The sequence below is a fragment of the Neoarius graeffei genome, chromosome 14, assembly GCF_027579695.1.
Source record: "Neoarius graeffei isolate fNeoGra1 chromosome 14, fNeoGra1.pri, whole genome shotgun sequence".
Taxonomy (NCBI): domain Eukaryota; kingdom Metazoa; phylum Chordata; class Actinopteri; order Siluriformes; family Ariidae; genus Neoarius; species Neoarius graeffei.
The window spans coordinates 66,402,454-66,422,975 of NC_083582.1; the positions used below are offsets into that span (position 1 = coordinate 66,402,454).

A 20,522-nucleotide genomic window follows, 5' to 3' on the forward strand; every position below is an offset into this window, starting at 1 on the left:
GATAAAGCGGCTAGAGATAATGAGATGAGATGAGATTTGTAAAAATAAATTCTCGCACAACACTTGTGTACATTGGGCAGCATGGTTGTGTCGTGGTTAACACTGTCACCTCACAGCAAGAAGGTTCTGGGTTCGAGCCCAGTGCCTGACAGGGCCTTTCTGTGTGGAGTTTATCTGGTGTGTATGTGTAAATTTTTATTACCTCCGCCAAGGAGGTTATGTTTTCGGTAGCATTGGTTTGTTTGTTAGCAACATTACAGAAAAAGTTATGAACGGATTGCTCTGAAATTTTTTTGACTGGGCAAAAGTAACAATCCATTAAATTTTGGTGGTGATCCGGATCACCTTCTGGATCCCGAATTTTTTTAAAGGATTCTTGGCGGAGGTCTGCGCTCTCCGAGTGCTTTTCTAGTTTCTTATGACATGAAAAGAAGAAATGACAAATCAACACAAGAATTTTTCAAAGAATTATTTATTAATTAATACATTATATCGCATCACGGACAATAAGGTAGGTGTCCCGTCCTGTCCTGTATGTCATGGTTACATCCTGTCCCATACATCATGGGTCCGTCCCGTCCTGTATTGCGAGGAGGTCACTGGCCAAGCGATAACATGTCACATCCCGTTCCGTGTCACGGACTTTAAGAACACGTACATTACAGCATGGATAGTTTCTTTGTACACAGGCATGAGGGACACAGTGTAAAGGAGGACCAAGAAAGTTAATGTCCATCACTAAAAAAAAAAAAGGTTAACTGAAGGTCATTCACAGCCCATTGATATTATAATCATTAACTACAAAGGGCTTTTAGAGGTTATTCAGCTAAACCACAGATTAATTCTGCCTATACTTTAAGAACAAACAGGCCATTTTATCTCAAGTAGAAAACCAACAGATTTAAGAATACTTTTATTATTACTTCATGCCTTAAAAGGAACTAATTTTGTTTTGGTTTTGTGTGTGTGTGTGTTAATTTTGGTATTGCATTTGAATTCTAATTTTTTGTAGAATTTATATATGAATATATCAATAATTTAGCGTTACAGATTACTTAGTGTTTGTTAATTTTAATGGATGAATATGTAATTCAGCCTTGTGCTGTGATTTGTCAATAAACTATAAACTAAACTCATCTCATTATCTCTAGCCGCTTTATCCTGTTCTACAGGGTCGCAGGCAAGCTGGAGCCTATCCCAGCTGACTACGGGCGAAAGGCGGGGTACACCCTGGACAAGTCGCCAGGTCATCACAGGGCTGACACATAGACACAGACAACCATTCACACTCACATTCACACCTACGGTCAATTTAGAGTCACCAGTTAACCTAACCTGCATGTCTTTGGACTGTGGGGGAAACCGGAGCACCTGGAGGAAACCCACGTGGACACGGGGAGAACATGCAAACTCCGCACAGAAAGGCCCTCGCCGGCCTCAAACCCAGGACCTTCTTGCTGTGAGGCAACAGTGCTCACCACTACACCACCGTGCCACCCCCAATACTCATCTCATCTCATCTCATCATCTGTAGCCGCTTTATCCTGTTCAACAGGGTCGCAGGCAGGCTGGAGCCTATCCCAGCTGACTACGGGCGAAAGGCGGGGTACACCCTGGACAAGTCGCCAGGTCATCACAGGGCTGACACCTGCATGTCTTTGGACTGTGGGGGAAACCGGAGCACCCGGAGGAAACCCACGCGGACACGGGGAGAACATGCAAACTCCGCACAGAAAGGCCCTCGCCGGCTACGGGGCTCGAACCCGGACCTTCTTGCTGTGTTAATACTTAATTTATCAAGAAATTTTCTCTATTTTCTATTCTGTTTATTCTGTAATGATGCTGCTGGAATTTTAATTTCCCTGAGGGAACCCTCCCAAAAGGATCAATAAAAAGTTCTATCTATCTATCTGAGCATTACAGATTATTTAGTGTTTGTTAATTTTAATGGATGACAGCCTTGTTCTGCGATTTATTTGTCAATAAACTATAAACTAAACTAACTAAATAAAAAACAAGCAATATTTCAAAACGTGACTGACCAGCACGAATTAATCATCACTTGTAATCGCTGTTGAATGTTTTCATTCGTTTTTGTCATCTGGAAACCCTAATGTCCGGGTTTTTCAGCAACCTGGCAACCTCGCTTGGAGCGCACAGGTCTTCTGGGCGGTGCTTAGAGTTCCTCATGCTGACGGACGGTTATTTGAACCAATCAGCGCGCACCATCAGAACAGCTGCCGGTGACGTCAGTGTGTTTGGATTGAAGCAGGCCGGATTCTGTGGCAGAGGGACACACGTCTGGACGACGCTCGGTAAAGAGAGGAAAGCTGAGGAGAGGAATGCGCCTCTGCAGAGCTGCGTGAACGCGAGCGGCCGCACTTTGATTGTTTGACTTTAATTTAGATCCGACTGAAGGAGGTTGGAGTGTCTGAGGTGTGACTGGGGGCCTTTCTGCCATCATCATCATCATCACCATCATGTCGACAGAAAAACAAAATCTTTCCGAGGAAAACCTGCAAGGTACAAAAAAACAAACAACAAAAAAAAATCCTATTTACTAGCCTGTTTCAGAAAATAAAATAATTTGGTATGAGTAAATATTTCATCATGTGAATATGACAGGAGGAATTGATCCATTAGTGCTTTATCAGAACCAGGTTTATCAGCCAGCTATGCTCTGGACCGGAACCACAGTCCTTGTGTGATCAGGCCAATAAACCTGATTCTGATTCTGATTCTAATCAAGCAGTCATGGTTCTATGTCATTGTAGCAGGTGCTGTTGTTGTTGTTGTTTTGAAACCTTTAGGGCTAAATAATGAGTAGGCGTGACTTATATATATATATATATATATATATATATATATATATATATATATATATATATAAACCCTTAATAATGGGCCATTTTGATATTGACAAATAAGCCAGTGTTCTAAACAGGCATGAATGACGCAATGACGTCATCACGTGGCTTAAAACCGTTCAGTTCACAGGGATGTTAAATTTCTAACTCTGTGCGGATCAAACCTGCTATTTCTGACAGATAATGCGTTATCAATAATAATAATAATAACAGCAGCAGCATGGAAGGAGAGAACCATTTCTTCCATTCAGTGTGACGTCAGAGAGGCGTGGTCTGTGCTGCAATCTGATTGGCTGATGAGTACAGGATGACCGAGCAGTGCTATTTCCAGCCTGTATTTTTACAGCCTATATTTACACATCTGTCCTTTGTTGATCAGCTGCCCTTGTTTATTTCTAAATGGTGTCTCAATACTATTTTTCCAATCTCTGGTTCTGATACGAGTTCAGGCTTCGGTCAGTGCTGACCTGATGGGACCGGATCAGAGTAAATGAACTCATCCTGTGAGATTGTGTTGGTTTTCTGGATGTCCTGTGTTCATGTGCATTATCTTTATTCATATCCATGGCAAAAAAATAAAAAAAATTAATTCTGCTGCTGTTGTTCAGTACAACACTGTAGCGTTTATAGATTTGTCACTTTTTTTCCCCCCCTTCCCTCCCTGCTGTCTTCCAACACCAAGGTATTACCGTACTAACCCCTGGCCACTGTAACCGCTGTGTATTTCAGTTATTCCATAAAATCAAATCATACATAAGCTGATAGTAGCTATAATCCATGTACGATGAGATTTGAATGGACTAGCTGTCTTATTCTATCCACATTCAATGGATTGAGTTGGGGTTTTTTTTTTGTGCAAATTCAATCCTGAAAACGGGCGGCACAGTGGTGTAGTGGTTAGCGCTGTCACCTCACAGCAAGAAGGTCCTGGGTTCGAGCCCTGGGGCCGCCGAGGGCCTTTCTGTGTGGAGTTTGCATGTTCTCCCCGTGTCCGTGTGGGTTTTCTCCGGGTGCTCCGGTTTCCCCCACAGTCCAAAGACATGCAGGTTAGGTTAACTGGTGACTCTAAATTGAGCGTAGGTGTGAATGTGAGTGTGAATGGTTGTCTGTGTCTATGTGTCAGCCCTGTGATGACCTGGCGACTTGTCCAGGGTGTACCCCGCCTCTTGCCCGTAGTCAGCTGGGATAGGCTCCAGCTTGCCTGCAACCCTGTAGAAGGATAAAGTGGCTAGAGATAATGAATGCTGAAAACTTTTTCTCCAAAATGTCTGATAATCATTTCCGTTTAGAATGTAAACAAACCGACACAATAACAGGAGCAATTTGTGAAAATACTGTAATAATTCTTAGAAAAAAAAAAGGTTCTTACCATCAAATACTTTTATTCCTTTTTTTGGGTTTTGGTTTAGCAAGACACTCCATTTTGTTTTTCTCTGTTCAAGGTATATGAGCTAATATCCCAGTAGTCAGCTTCACTGGCTCATTTTTATTTTATAGCAGTTATTGGTTTGTTACTATTTTACTTATTTTCTCACAGACAACTAATAATAGATATAACGTTAGGTCTATGCTATAGGACAAATTATCCTTTTTAATGTACCGACTGAAATCTGAATTTGGTAAAACAGCTTTTCGGTACAACGCCCCTTCATCCTGGAGTGCACTTCAGAAACAGTTATAACTTGATGTACTCATTCCACTTTCTGATTTTAAACTGTGTTGCAAACGCACTAAATTGTCACTGTGAATGTTTTTAGAGCTGTCATTATTTTCCTTATTTTGTTTACTTATTTCTTTTGTACGTTGTATTGCGTTATGTTTTATATTCTAGCTCTGTGCTGCCCTTTCTTGGAAAAGAGACTTCTGTCTCAATGTGACTTCCCCTGGTTAAATAAAAAAATAAAGTAGTAGAGTAGCCAGTCAGTGTGTGCAGTTGGCTCATATCCAGTGAATGTGAATAGAATTAAAAAAAAAACCCGAGTTAAAGATCATGTTGACTGAGTACATGCTGTATATTTACATAGAAACATGATTCTGCAATTATAATGGTTCATGTTTATTTTATGCAAGTTGTTGTAGATTGCTCATTATTGTTCATGGTGTACTTTTTTTAATGTATAAATTACATATTCACACTCTTCCCCTCACCCCTGTATCGCTAGAGATACCACCGGCCGCAACCAGATTCCTTGTCTGCGTCAACAAATACATATGATGCTGATTGTAAAATGAGATCAGATTTCTACCAAGTCCTGTAATTACAAATAGACGATTATATATTAATTGTGACAAGGTTAAAAACTTGTCTCTTCAATAAAGTTCAGAAAGCTTCAATAAGTCCAGTATATACACATGTTTAACTACTGTGACCAGTCCCTGACACATTGCACCTGACTTCCTGGGTGGGTTAATTTTTGTGAAACTATAAATGGCATCACCAGTATCTACAAGTAGACTGGACTGTTGCCAGCCATGTCAAGCGATTACACAAACTGAAATTCCTTTAGTGGTTGTTTATTTAACCGTGCCTTGCTGACACATGAGCATAGGGCATATGAAATACAAAAGCTGGTATATTAAACATCAGCTAGATTCCGTTCTTGTTCACTGAAGGAGAAACTAGATGTACAACCCCGATTCCAAAAAAGTTGGGACAAAGTACAAATTGTAAATAAAAACGGAATGCAATGATGTGGAAGTTTCAAAAAATTCCATATTTTATTCAGAATAGAACACAGATGACATATCAAATGTTTAAACTGAGAAAATGTATCATTTAAAGAGAAAAAATTAGGTGATTTTAAATTTCATGACAACACATCTCAAAAAAGTTGGGACAAGGCCATGTTTACCACTGTGAGACATCCCCTTTTCTCTTTACAACAGTCTGTAAACGTCTGGGGACTGAGGAGACAAGTTGCTCAAGTTTAGGGATAGGAATGTTAACCCATTCTTGTCTAATGTAGGATTCTAGTTGCTCAACTGTCTTAGGTCTTTTTTGTCGTATCTTCCATTTTATGATGCGCCAAATGTTTTCTATGGGTGAAAGATCTGGACTGCAGGCTGGCCAGTTCAGTACCCGGACCCTTCTTCTACGCAGCCATGATGCTGTAATTGATGCAGTATGTGGTTTGGCATTGTCATGTTGGAAAATGCAAGGTCTTCCCTGAAAGAGACGTCGTCTGGATGGGAGCATATGTTGCTCTAGAACCTGGATATACCTTTCAGCATTGATGGTGTCTTTCCAGATGTGTAAGCTGCCCATGCCACACGCACTAATGCAACCCCATACCATCAGAGATGCAGGCTTCTGAACTGAGCGCTGATAACAACTTGGGTCGTCCTTCTCCTCTTTAGTCCGAATGACACAGCGTCCCTGATTTCCATAAAGAACTTCAAATTTTGATTTGTCTGACCACAGAACAGTTTTCCACTTTGCCACGGTCCATTTTAAATGAGCCTTGGCCCAGAGAAGACGTCTGCGCTTCTGGATCGTGTTTAGATACGGCTTCTTCTTTGAACTATAGAGTTTTAGCTGGCAACGGCGGATGGCACGGTGAATTGTGTTCACAGATAATGTTCTCTGGAAATATTCCTGAGCCCATTTTGTGATTTCCAATACAGAAGCATGCCTGTATGTGATGCAGTGCCGTCTAAGGGCCCGAAGATCACGGGCACCCAGTATGGTTTTCCGGCCTTGACCCTTATGCACAGAGATTCTTCCAGATTCTCTGAATCTTTTGATATTATGCACTGTAGATAATATGTTCAAACTCTTTGCAATTTTACACTGTCGAACTCCTTTCTGATATTGCTCCACTATTTGTCGGCGCAGAATTAGGGGGATTGGTGATCCTCTTCCCATCTTTACTTCTGAGAGCCGCTGCCACTCCAAGATGCTCTTTTTATACCCAGTCATGTTAATGACCTATTGCCAATTGACCTAATGAGTTGCAATTTGGTCCTCCAGCTGTTCCTTTTTTGTACCTTTAACTTTTCCAGCCTTTTATTGCCCTTGTCCCAACTTTTTTGAGATGTGTTGCTGTCATGAAATTTCAAAATGTCTCACTTTTGACATTTGATATTTTGTCTATGTTCTATTGTGAATACAATATCAGTTTTTGAGATTTGTAAAATTATTGCATTTCGTTTTTTATTTACAATTTGTACTTTGTCCCAACTTTTTTGGAATCGGGGTTGTAAATAGATTATGCACACAGCAACCAGTCAAAGTAAAATAATATACAAAGGGATGATAATTGTATATTTTGTGTACTTTGATTTGATGGAAAGATGAGGCGAATGACAAGAGCAGGATTTGCAATTTACAACACTTAGTATTTGTATGAGACACAGCCTACTGCCAGAAAAGAGCCCCAAACTACTTGACTTTAAAACAAGCATAAATGGTGTTACCAGTCTGCCTTCTAATGGAGTGTATATGTTCCTATAAGCATACGTAATAGTTGTGTGTGTATGATGACTATACACTGCTGTAAGGATCATCCTTTATTAGTCCAAGAGCCAGGGCTGGGTTACTTGTATCAGCGAGGAACTGGTAGCTCCTGGTGGACTTGGGGAGGCAACTTCGGTTCCTGGACATTATCACATCCACCACACTCAGACTTGATATAGTCCTCGTGCCAGGAATCCAGACAAGTCATCTTGATTGACTAAGTAGTCTTGATTGATCGTGCCCTGAGAAGACTGGGTGGAGGAGGCTCAAAAGAAAGAGAGCCAAACATGCCGAGCTGGTGGCTGACTGTCGGAGACGAGGGTGGAAGGCCCGCTGTGAGCCTGTAGAGGTGGATTGTAGAGGCTTTGCAGGCCAGTCCCTACATCAAGACCTGGGCCTCCTGGGAATCTGCAGGCTGCAAAGAAGAACGGCCATCAAAAACATCTTGGCAGCAGCAGGGAGGTCTTCCCAGTGGCTCTGGTCGAAGAGGGGTGTGACGTGGCAAAGTATGCTCTTGAAACACCCAATGACCTCGGGAAACATCAATGTATTATAGAACCATACAAGCATGGGCTGGATGGTCATCCGATGCTTTTTCCTCCATTTGACTTGATCTTGTGCAAGGCAACTGCATAGACCTTTTGGATCGTAGATCTTGATCAACGGGCGGCACGGTGGTGTAGTGGTTAGCGCTGTCGCCTCACAGCAAGAAGGTCCTGGGTTCGAGCCCCGGGGCCGGTGAGGGCCTTTCTGTGTGGAATTTGCATGTTCTCCCCGTGTCCGCGTGGGTTTCCTCCGGGTGCTCCGGTTTCTCCCACAGTCCAAAGACATGCAGGTTAGGTTAACTGATGACTCTAAATTGACCGTAGGTGTGAATGGTTGTCTGTGTCTATGTGTCAGCCCTGTGATGACCTGGCGACTTGTCCAGGGTGTACCCCGCCTTTCGCCCGTAGTCAGCTGGGATAGGCTCCAGCTTGCCTGCGACCCTGTAGAAGGATAAAGCGGCTAGAGATAATGAGATGAGATCTTGATCAACAACTTGATGCTAGGTTTTCCAATAACAGCCATGACCCTTAGAACCGTTCACCTCCCAGCACTAGGCATGTTTCAACCAGGTGCTTTAATCACATCTCTTGACGCTTTCAAGTCAATGCCAACAAGACTCCTCAGTTCAATCACAAGATTTCATCTTCCAGGAGGAGCCACACATCCATGTTTCACAAGCATACATTATGTTGACCAAACACATTTGATATAATTTGCCCCTCACTTTCAATGATGCAGCTCAGGAAGTCAGAAGGTCTAATGGGGTCATAATAGTAACAAGTTACTGATAGGTGGCAGTATTTATTTTTCTTTTTACCTCTCCTATTTAATATCATGACCAACCATTAGGGATTTGTATTAAGTTCAACTTGTATCACACCTTTCACACCCAAAGGTCACTTTACAATTTAAAATCCACCAAGAGGGTCAGGATGCAATTCTGTTGCTGTAGCTACCCACAGTCCCACCAAAAGATGCACAAAAGTATATCCCACACCGCCTGCATTGCCACCAGACAATAAAAATCACTTGGAACGTCGCACCGTGGATCCACAAAGCAAGCACAGAAGCACCACCACATCCCAAACCACCTGCACAGCAGCACCGCCGCACAGAGCGCTGGACAACTCTGATGTGAAAGAGCAACAAGCTCATTGCAGTCCATAGTGAGGAGCACAGGCATCAACGGCGAACCAAGGCCCAAAACTGGGTCCGGAGCCACGCCACAACTGGCGGACAAAACATTCAAACAAAGGGGGAAAAAAATAAAAAGCCCCGAAGAGAAGCGGCAGCCAAAATGCACACCTCGTACTCTCAACCGGAAACAGAACTGTATAATACAAAGGCCACTGTGTAGCAAACGATTGAAACCAATAAACATTTGACTAGCTCTGCCATTATAATTTTCAGTAAGTAGATACTGTATTATTTAAGTTAATTGTAATGCCGTTATGTCAAAGGGCTTCTAACAATGTAAAGATTCCAGCACTTTTGCCTTAAAAACATTTTGTGGCACATCTGGTGTCCTTGTTAACCTTGGTCAGGGATTGCACTTGTTTTTTAAATTATTTTTATATAAATATGGTTAAATAGGATAAATATTAACCAAGGCACACTTACAGTCACACCAGACTGACTTAAGGTGAACACTTTTGTTTAACGATGGCAGGTTCTTGGGTGGAGCTGCACTTCAATAACGGAGGTGGAGGAGCTCCTAAATCATCAGCGGAGGACATAGAGAAGATGCTGCTGGACGCTCAACACGAGTCTGGCAGGAGCAGTTCCAGAGGGAGTTTACCCTGTGACAGGTCAGTCCTTTCACAAGGAGTTAAATATCCAACAACGTTAATTTATCTTATGGTTAATTCATTAACCGGGCGGCATGGTGGTGTAGTGGTTAGCACTGTCGCCTCAGCAAGAAGGTCCGGGTTCGAGCCCCGTGGCCGGCGAGGGCCTTTCTGTGCGGAGTTTGCATGTTCTCCCCGTGTCCGCGTGGGTTTCCTCCGGGTGCTCCGGTTTCCCCCACAGTCCAAAGACATGCAGGTTAGGTTAACTGGTGACTCTAAATTGACCGTAGGTGTGAATGGTTGTCTGTGTCTATGTGTCAGCCCTGTGATGACCTGGCGACTTGTCCAGGGTGTACCCCGCCTTTCGCCCGTAGTCAGCTGGGATAGGCTCCAGCTTGCCTGCGACCCTGTAGAAGGATAAAGCGGCTAGAGATAATGAGATGAGATGAGAGAATTCATTAACCATAACAATGCTGCATCCCAAAGATGACAGAATTTGGTAGATTTACAAAACACCGATCGTATCACGCAGTCTGAAAGAAAGACCCTCATTTGAATGTCGTCTTTTACCCCTCTAGTCCTCCAAGGTCCCAGACTCCTTTGCACTTGAGCAAAGGCTCAGAGGTTCACAGCTCAGGAGAGAAAAACAGCTCACAGGTACATTTTCGTGATGCTTGGCTACCCAGCCCTATAACAGATGACTGAATCTTATTAGCGGAATGTTAAAATGTTAAGTTAAAGCACCTTTTGATATTGATAGGCTTTACTTACAAACCTGCTGTCGATGTAACTACTGGGTTACTATATAATCATCAGAAGCATGATGTCAGGATGAAACATGCTTCCGCTAACTGACCCGTTTTGTTTTTGTTTCAGTCCGATGAAGACTTTCTGGAGAGGAGGAAAGAGGTTGATCTCCTGATGAAGAAAAATGCTGACTGGATATGGGACTGGTCAAGTCGACCAGAGAACACCCCACCCAAGTAAATCACACACTCATTACACGTTTTAATGATTTATAGTAGTCTTCTTAAAAAAAAAAAATTATGAACCTTATACTGTGCAACACATGATCTGACTAATAATACTGTTTGCATTTGTACAGTATTAAATCATTAACAGCCAGCAAATGATGCAGAATCACTGTTGCAAGTGTGCAGCAATTTCTCAAAACAATGTATATTTATTTATGGTTATGTTTAATGAAGTAGCGCTTCCACGAAACACGCTAGTCCGTTATCAGATACGCAATAGCAGTTAATCATCCCCTCATTTTTATGGCTGCTGCCTTCGAGGCGAAGCAAGGCAGTCGCCACAGTCATTGTGTTTTAAGAATGAGCGTAAAAATAGCGCACTGTGCGTACGCATTACAAAATCACCAGAACAGCAAATCGGGATCTCGCGTTATCAAAAGGTACACAAAAACGAGTGGTGACGCCACAGTCAGTGTGTTGTAAGATGTGTGTAACAATAGCGAAACTTCGTAACCAATCAGCACTCATCCTGATCAAGTTCGATTACCCGTTCTACTTCTTAATAAACTTCGGAACCAATCAGAACCGTAGTATCGGAAGATAATCGGCAGATAAAAAGAAATTAAATTCGCCTCGTAGTTCGCTCAAGCTACTGATTCGATATCAACTAAGTGGTTATTTTAAGAAAATTTACCTTTTGTTGATCACAGCTTTTGTTTGGTCCTTCTGAAAGGTTAAATGAAAGTTTTTTTTTTTTTTAAAGCTTTTGGCAGACATTGAAAAGCCGATATCAAACTTCTGCAATTCACTTGAATTCATGAACAAGTGCCTTCTTACCCTTTTGAAAATAGATATATCGTTCATAGCACTTTTCGAACAAAACTAACATACTACGAGCCCTGATCCTGCTCGGTGATGCTTGCTAGGAGATGAGGTGAGTATAATTGATAACGTATACAGGGTTTTTTCTAGAAAAATTTAGTATGAGGGCGCTCACCATGGCGGGTGTGCCGGTTGTCCCCCCCGCCGTGCAAAGCCTTTGAAAAATGCTCCAATGGGACATTCTGAGGCTGAGAGGGAAATTGTAACAAATTGTTTGTCAACATTGAAAAAGAAAGAAGTAAGGCCAAATTTAAAAAAAAAAAAAAAAAGTGTGTTTCCGGTAACCCGACCGATCGAAAATTTCCGCGTTGAAATTGCCGACCGTAAAGTTATTACAAATTTCCCTCGATATTTTAGTGTAAGCGGCGTTGGTTTGTCATAATTTTTTGTTTCAACACATTCAAGTTGTGAAAGAAACGATAAAAAGTAAAATGTTTCGCCACTTCTATCAGCCCTCCTGCATAAACTGAGCCAAGCCGCCATTTTGAATCCTCATTCAAGGCTGTAATGCAAATTGCTTCCTTTTCAGTATACAAGTGCACTTCCATGGCAGGGAAAAACACTACATTTTGCCGCCTATGTAGTCCCCTATTTATACAAATAGGAGTCATTCAGGATTCAGCCATGTTTTTACTCGACCCAAGTTCTACAGTAGGCTAGGCCGTCTGCTTTTAATGGAAGTAGCCTAGGACGTTATTTTCACGTTATTTCTTGATAAGGTGTTTTCACGTTATTACATGAAAATATCATGAAATATCGCTTCCGTAGATCATAACTCGAACTCTCGCGATTTTTTTTTTATTAGTTTAAAGATTTACAACACTTATTTTATGATGTGTGGTGTAAAGGATTCTGTGCCAAAATACTATTTTGTAAGATGTTTACTTGTGTTAATTTTTTCGAACAAAATAAAAAAAAAATTAAGGAAAAAAAAAAAAAAAAAAACTTTCCTACCTACTGACCTTATTTTAGTATTTCATGTTACCAGAAACACACTTTTTTTTTTTTTTTTTGGCCTAATCATCTTCTGCCCCGGACAGTCTTTGGCTTTCTTCCGCTTCGTGCCACGGGATGACATCTTTAAATGCCCAAGTGTCAACAAAAACAACTCGCGAACTACTTCTGTCAAAAGCTCCCGCGCCGGTGGGTGAAAGGTCAGTCAGTCTTGAGAAATCTCGCTCTACAAGTCAGCTGACCTTGTATGTAACCCATGTCAAATCTCGCGAGAGCAGCCGCGACAAGTAAACAACTAAACATGGCACCTCAGTCTGGAAAACGCCAATTCGGATTGTTTTTGCACCGTCTGGCGGTGTATCTACTATGATTGGAATATTTTTGGAGCAATTATAACGTATTTGATGATCAGACACATTGTCACGTAGTGTTGCTGGGATGTTTTCACGGAGTCGGTAAGGGGGCGCATGCCAAGAGTAAGAGGGCGCAGCGCCCCTGTTCCCCCGTTTAGACGAAAGCCTGGTATATACAGTATGCTATTTACTGCATGGACAGTCTCAGAAAACTTATTTATAAGCAGTGACCACATGTACCCATAGGGTACCCATTATTCTCTCCCCCTTCTTCCATAAAAGTGGAATTCACAGATCATGCAAGATTAGGAGCCATTTCATGTTCTGTTTGCTGTTTTTTTGCGTTAGGAGCATACGGTGTGTGCAAACCTGGCTCGAAAATGAAAGTGCCTTTTTTGTTTTCAGAGAATTCTTACTGAAGCAGAAATGCTCCAGCAGCTTGAGTATCAGGAAAACTAGGGCAATGAAGAAGGGAGGAATCTTCTCTGCTGAATTCCTCAAACTCTTCATCCCTTCTCTGATCGTCTCTCACATCCTGGCTGTGGGGCTCGGGTAAGTGACGCCCACACACACACACGCTTGGCTGCCAAAGGCACCCTGGAAAAGTTTCAGTACAGCTTGCAGTCGAGTCTCAGCTCTGGACCTGTACTGGAGGAACGAACACCATTCTTCCTCAAACACATTCCCACACTTTTAATGACCGTGATGAAGAGCATCCACGCTACCCCAACATCTCCTTTATATATTAAATTCAGTTGTGAGCGTGAAGGTCATAGCATAGGACTTATTTTCATCTTCATTAAAACACTCCGTGAGCAATCTTTCCCTGTGGATGGGGGTGGAGTCATCCTGGAAGAGACCACTCCCATCAGGATAACCAAAGTGACCAGTCAGAAGAACCGTCTCGATTTGCAGTGACCCTGTCCATTGAAACAAACTGGACAAAAACCAAAAATATGCCCCTTAGAGTACAACAAAGCCACTAGTTTTTCCCTTTGCCCCCCATCTAGATGTCCAGGTTAAAAATGTAGCATAAGTGGAATATACACACACACACACACACGTTCTCCAAACAGTCTTATAACTTCCTGCATTCTCTATAGCTCAACTGACTTCAAGGAGTCTTAAAAAAAAAAAAAAAAAAAAATCGTAGTTCTATAAAAAAAAAAAAACAATTGTACCAGTCCAAAAAAAAAAAAAAAAAAAAGACAATGCATTTTTTACCCACCATTTATTATTAATGAAGGTCACTTCATGTCATAGTAATGAGGGATGTCGTTTCTCTTTACTTAGTTGAGCGGTTCTTGACATATTGATTACTACAGTTGTGGAATAACATCCTCCTCCTTCGTCACATGCACACAAGCACAGTGAAATTCATCCTCCATATATTAAAAGAGAACTGACGGCAAATTTATCAAAATTCTATTTCTCATTTTATTAAACGTAGGAATGCATTGTTGATAGCATATTTCAAACAACTTGCTATCGCAGTGACAAAATGGCTATGTAATATCAGTCCACTTGTCAAAGCAATGGCCGTAAACGAGATCTGTCGAGACCTGGACAAGACTTCATAGGGCAGAAGTAAAACGTACAGCAGAAATAAAAAAAAAAAAAAAAAGTGACCAGCATCTGCCAATGTTGTCAAAAGATGTGCACGCCCTCTTTCGAATGCTGATGTAATCAAGCCGGAAGTTTTCCGTGTCCAAAATCGCTCCCTGCTCATGGTCTAGGGCACTATATAGTGAGGACACCATTTTGTAGTGCTGTCCAAGACCTTAGTATTATTTACACTATAGTGCACTCAAAAATATGCCACAATGCATTGTGAATGGTTTGTGACCATCGGTTGTACAATAATCAATATCCCATCATGCACTGCGGTCACGCTGAAAGAAATCAAGTTTCACATTTGATTTAATAAAAGTCAGCGGCAAAGAAGAAAAGTATTCAGCCTTGATTTAAAAAAAAAAAAAAAAAGATGCAGGTACTTTGTGGGAAATATGTATTTATTTTGAAAACCCATCAGTTGACTGATCTGGCATGTTTTAATTGCGTGAGAGTAATGACGTAAATACCAGCACGACAGACTAGGTTTTTTTTTTTTCTTCATTTAACCAACGGTTCAAAGTCGTATGGAATAATCGCCATCACTGATGAAGCTGGCAAATCTCAATTAATCTAAATTGGAATGAGATGCCGATCTGGCCACTGTGTAAACTGTTTTCAAAATGGTGGCGCTGACGCTTGACGTTTGAAGTCTCGCGAAGATCGCGTGGATAAGCGACACCTGCCGTGGGCCAAATGAACTAAATTCAACATGGCTAAAAAACGAAAAGGCCGATAAGTGTAACATATGCCAATACGAGTCACGATATAAGGTTAATAAAACCGAAAACGTAATCGAATAACACGGGAAGAAAAAGCAAGTTTAAAAAGGACTTCAATTCCACTTTAACCCATCTGAATCAGTGAACACATATACCCAGAGCAGTGGGCAGCTCGACTACAGGTCCCGGGGAGCAGTTGGGGGTAAGGTGCCTTACTCAAGGGCACTTCAGCCCAAGGCCACACCCCTGTTAACCTAACTGCATCTTTGCATGTCTTAATAGGGCTATTGACTACGCTTTTATTATTTACTATTTGATCTCAAATGCATTAAGGCGGCAAGAAATTGCAGTAATTACCTTTTGATGATGCACATCTGTTAATTGAAAAGTATTCCAGGTGACTACCTCAAAGCTAGTTAAGATGATGCCAGTTACAAAGCATCAAAGTATAGACCCCTTTCACATGACGTCACTGCGCCGCGACATTTTGTTAGGCGCCATATTGGAAGACCAAGTACATGCACTCACAGTATAAAACAAACTACGAGCGAGAGTAAAGTGACACGATGGATAATAATTCGGGTTATGCGAGTACATTACCAGCTGCAGAAAGGGCACGGTATGTGGAGAAACTGGCTGTGATTGATGGGTTTGACCCATATGATAAGACTCGCGGCAAGGGAGAATGGAAACATAAGGAGGACCTGACACCAATTCTGCCATCTGTTTGCTACCCAGACATTGTAAACTATTTGTTGTTTACACCCAGTGCCTACACTGCTGATGACTTGAAAGCCTACAAAGGGCTACAGGCTTACAATTATGTTGTTTGCGGCTTGGTTCGTGATATTACAGCTGTTAAGAACAACCTACACATAGTTATGGCCAAGGTAAGCTTGTTGATATTTATCTTTTAATAATATATCTTTTCAGTTACTATTAAGGTATCCATAATTTAGGTTAATTTATCCAAATTATACATATGTATTTATGATACATGCCTACACAACAACTATGCTTTATTTATAATAAAGCCTAGTGACTTACCAGTAACAAAATGGTCTGAACATATTCTGTACTGTTGGAGACGAGAAGTATTCAGATCCGCTCTGCATAAAGCAGCTAGATACTCTCTCTGCCTCCGGGCAGAAAGCTCTTTAGTTTGCTCCCCTTGTGTCCCAATCACAGCTGGTATTCTGAAGAAAGACTTCTTTTCACCTTTCCCATCAGCTTTGTTGGAACACCCGAACACAGCACAAAAGTTTACCATTGTAGGTTTTTGATTTTCGTGGGTTTAAATTCCGCGCGCTGCCGTTATTTTCCCCTAATCACGAGTGTGTTGGTCTTCCAATATGGCGCAGGGCTTGTTTACTTCCGGTTTCGGGTGACGTCAGTGAAAGGGGTCTATACGGTGGATACTTTGAAGAATCTAAAAAATATGCAGCATTTACTACGCAATTCCATACACTACCGTTCAAAAGTTTGGGGTCACCCAGACAATTTTGTGTTTTCCATGAAAAGTCACACTTTTATTTACCACCATAAGTTGTAAAATGAATAGAAAATATAGTCAAGACATTTTTCTGGCCATTTTGAGCATTTAATCGACCCCACAAATGTGATGCTCCAGAAACTCAATCTGCTCAAAGGAAGGTCAGTTTTATAGCTTCTCTAAAGAGCTCAACTGTTTTCAGCTGTGCTAACATGATTGTACAAGGGTTTTCTAATCCTCCATTAGCCTTCTGAGGCAATGAGCAAACACATTGTACCATTAGAACACTGGAGTGATAGTTGCTGGAAATGGGCCTCTATACACCTATGGAGATATTGCACCAAAAACCAGACATTTGCAGCTAGAATAGTCATTTACCACATTAGCAATGTATAGAGTGGATTTCTGATTAGTTTAAAGTGATCTTCATTGAAAAGAACAGTGCTTTTCTTTCAAAAATAAGGACATTTCAAAGTGACCCCAAACTTTTGAACGGTAGTGTACATGTTCCAGATGTCATTTCAATCTTCAGTATTGTTCTACAAAGTCAAAATACAGAAAAACCTATGAGTAGGGTGTACAAACTTTTGACTGGGACTGTACGATATCAAATTTGATTTATTCCTAGTTGTAAATCCCCACAGAATGGGCTTCAAAACAAAGTGTTTACAGTACAGAGGGAACACTAGTATGCTGGCCACGCAAGTACACACACGACTGTATTGGGTAATTAGGGCTCCAATAATGTGTCTTGACGGCATGGTGGTGTAGTGGTTAGCGCTGTCGCCTCACAGCAAGATGATCCTGGGTTCGAGCCCCGTGGCCGGTGAGGGCCTTTCTGTGTGGAGTTTGCATGTTCTCCCCGTGTCCGCGTGGGTTTCTTCCGGGTGCTCCGGTTTCCCCCACAGTCCAAAGACATGCAGGTTAGGTTAACTGGTGACTCTAAATTGACCGTAGGTGTGAATGTGAGTGTGAATGGTTGTCTGTGTCAGCCCTGTGATGACCTGGCGACTTGTCCAGGGTGTACCCCGCCTTTCGCCCGTAGTCAGCTGGGATACGCTCCAGCTTGCCTGCGACCCTGTAGAAGGATAAAACGGCTAGAGACAATGAGATAATGTGTCTTGACCGTTCATTGCTAATGCTATCCATTTAGCATAGTTTAGGTAGAAATGCCACGTTAAACTTTTTTTGGTTGTACAATTAGGAAACACTAAGAAAAACGCATTTCCCCATTTGTCTCTGAAACTATCAAAAGCCCCCACGATTGCTACTTTCCTACTGCCCAGGGTTCAATTCCTCGCTTATTTTCCAGTCAGAAGTAATGAACATATTTAACTCGTCAGGCTTTAGTAACGAGCTTGGCCTTTTTAGCTTTGGAGAAGCCATAGCCCAATGGATAAAGGAGAACTGAAGTCACTTTTAAACTTGCTTTATTTCTTAATTAACACGTTATTCAATCATGTTTCCAGTTTTATTAACCTTATATCGTGACTCATATTGGCATATTATATTTCTGCCTTTTCGGTTTTTAGCCATGTTGAATGTAGTTCGTTTGGTCCACGGCAGGTGTTGCTTGTCCGCGCGATCTTCACGAGACTTGTGCGAGAATTCAAATGTGAAGTGTCAGCGCCGCCATTTTGAAAACTTTACACAGCGGCCAGATCGCCATATCATTCCAATTTAGATTCGTTTTGAGATTTGCCAGCTTCATCAGCGACGGAGATTATTCCATACGACTTAGAACCAACGTGGAGTAGAGAAGACTTGGAAAAGATGACAGGATAAGGACTAGTCGATCGTGCTGCTGTTGACATTACTGTTACACAATTAAAACATGCCAGATCAGGCAGCTGGTGGGTTTTCAAAATAAAATACAGGCATATATTTGTGATTAATGTTCATATTATACCGGGTGCATTTCCTACAATCCTCACTAAAGTTTCGGACAGCACGACAAAATGGCGTCCCCACTATTATAGTGCCCTATATAGTGAGTAGGGAGCGATTTCGGACACAGGGAAAACTTCCGGCTTGATTACATCAGCATTCAAAGAAGGGCACGCATCTTGACAACGTTGGCAGATGTTGGTCACTTTGATTTCCGCTGTACGTTTTACTTCCATCCTCTGTCGCCTCGCACAGGTCTCAACGAATCTCATTTACAGCCATTGTTTCGACAAATAGACTGATCTATATATTACATAGCATATTTCAAACAACTTGCTATAGCAGTGACAAAATGGCTATTAGAAATGCATTCCTATATTTAATAAAATTAGATAAATAGAATTGATAAAGATTTGCCTTCAGTTCCCATTTAAAGCAGCAGTTTTATGACCACAAGGTTGCTGGTTTGATTCCCTGGACCAGCAGGAATGGCTGAAACGTCCTTGAGCAAGACACCTAACTCCCAACTGCTCTGGCTACGTGTCTGCGCTAAACGCCTGTGCTAAACGCCTGTAATAGTAACTGACCAAGGATAAAGATGGGACTGGATAGCAGTTACCAACAAAACGTTAAGCTGGCTTAATGCCAGATTGAATTTTTATACCCAGGTAGCAGATATATTGAGCTCCAAACCAGAAGTTGATGCAATATTCGAAGAATAACACAACCATCCTCCATCTCTCAATGCTGAGAAACATTTCCCCCCCACATCCTGACTTCATAGTAGCTCAGAGCTTGGTGTGAAATGTTAGCGATGAACTTGAAGACTTATCCTATAGCTGTCAACATGCCTGCCTAACCCATTTTTGTCTTCTCCACATTTCTTTCAGCGTGTACATCGGGAGGCGCCTCACGACCTCCTCCTCCATCAGGTTCTGAAGGAGAACCCATGCCTCCAACGTCGCAGCTGCATCCTCACCATCTCCGCTGCTTTGTCTTGAATCGATGTTTCAGTAGATCCAAATAGATCCGGAACGCTTGAGCCGTTTCCACTCGCGGGCCGTGTGCCGTGCTACACCGCCTTCGTTCCCCCCCTCGTGTATTGCTCTGGCTCGCACTCTGCTTTTACAATCTAAATGCACTCGGAGGCCATTTTAGATTTGCAGCCAGTAGCTGAGTAATGCTCTGCTCCACCTTCATCTTAGAATTTCTTGTGCAGATTTACAGAGAATCTGTTTAAGAGAAAACAGTCATGTGAAAATGTAGATGTTTAAAAAAAAAAAATGCTGGAATTGAAAAATACTGTACGGCGGGTACGGGTCTGACTTAGGACTTGTCAAGAGAAATATTTTGTGATGGGGTGGGTTTAAAAAAAAAAAAAAAGTGTTTTGCCAACAGAAGTGATAGAGCAAAGCTTTTTATTTTGACAAAATATTTCATAGTAAAGGTGGAGAAAATGAAATAAATGGCAAAATCAGCCAGATATGCCGAGATAAAGGGAATTGGCAGTTTTGAGTCTAAACTGGAGTTAAATTTATAGCTTTGGTTCAACACTGCATGCAAGTAAAACAAAAGCTAAAAGCCCCCCCTTTAAAAAAAATAAAATAAAAATTAGCACTGATGGACTGCAGCTGAAAACGCGGCAAAATTGAAATCCAGCCCGCCCCCAAAAAAACCCACCAACCAACTATCCAGAGCATCACATTGCTTCATGACTACAGCTACAGTTTTCAGCTGTTTTCCAGCTTGCATTGACAGACAAAAAAAAGAAAAAAAAATTAAATTTTTCCACACTACATTGTTTGATTTCTTTCCTGCAACTGAACTCAAGTTTGCCTGGAACCCGACAGAAACCATGTAACTCAGACAGCTTGTCTTGGTCCACACCATGTACATGATCATGTAAAGATGCACCAGGAGTCATTCTGGAGAACTGCATCCATCAAAGCACCCAAGATAATACTCGCTGAAGAGCGTACAATGATATTTGA

At 41.7% G+C, this 20,522-nt stretch overlaps 1 protein-coding gene across 1 annotated transcript; it reads left to right on the plus strand.

The window, feature by feature from the left end:
- Positions 1 to 2,253: 2,253 nt before the first annotated feature.
- bnip3 (BCL2 interacting protein 3) lies at positions 2,254 to 20,327 on the plus strand. The gene is made up of 6 exons (XM_060940251.1): positions 2,254 to 2,523; positions 9,539 to 9,677; positions 10,235 to 10,313; positions 10,533 to 10,639; positions 13,225 to 13,371; positions 19,422 to 20,327. The coding sequence occupies exons 1-6, from the start codon at positions 2,481 to 2,483 to the stop codon at positions 19,468 to 19,470; spliced, it is 564 nt and encodes a 187-aa protein (XP_060796234.1). The 5' UTR covers positions 2,254 to 2,480; the 3' UTR covers positions 19,471 to 20,327.
- Positions 20,328 to 20,522: the final 195 nt, after the last annotated feature.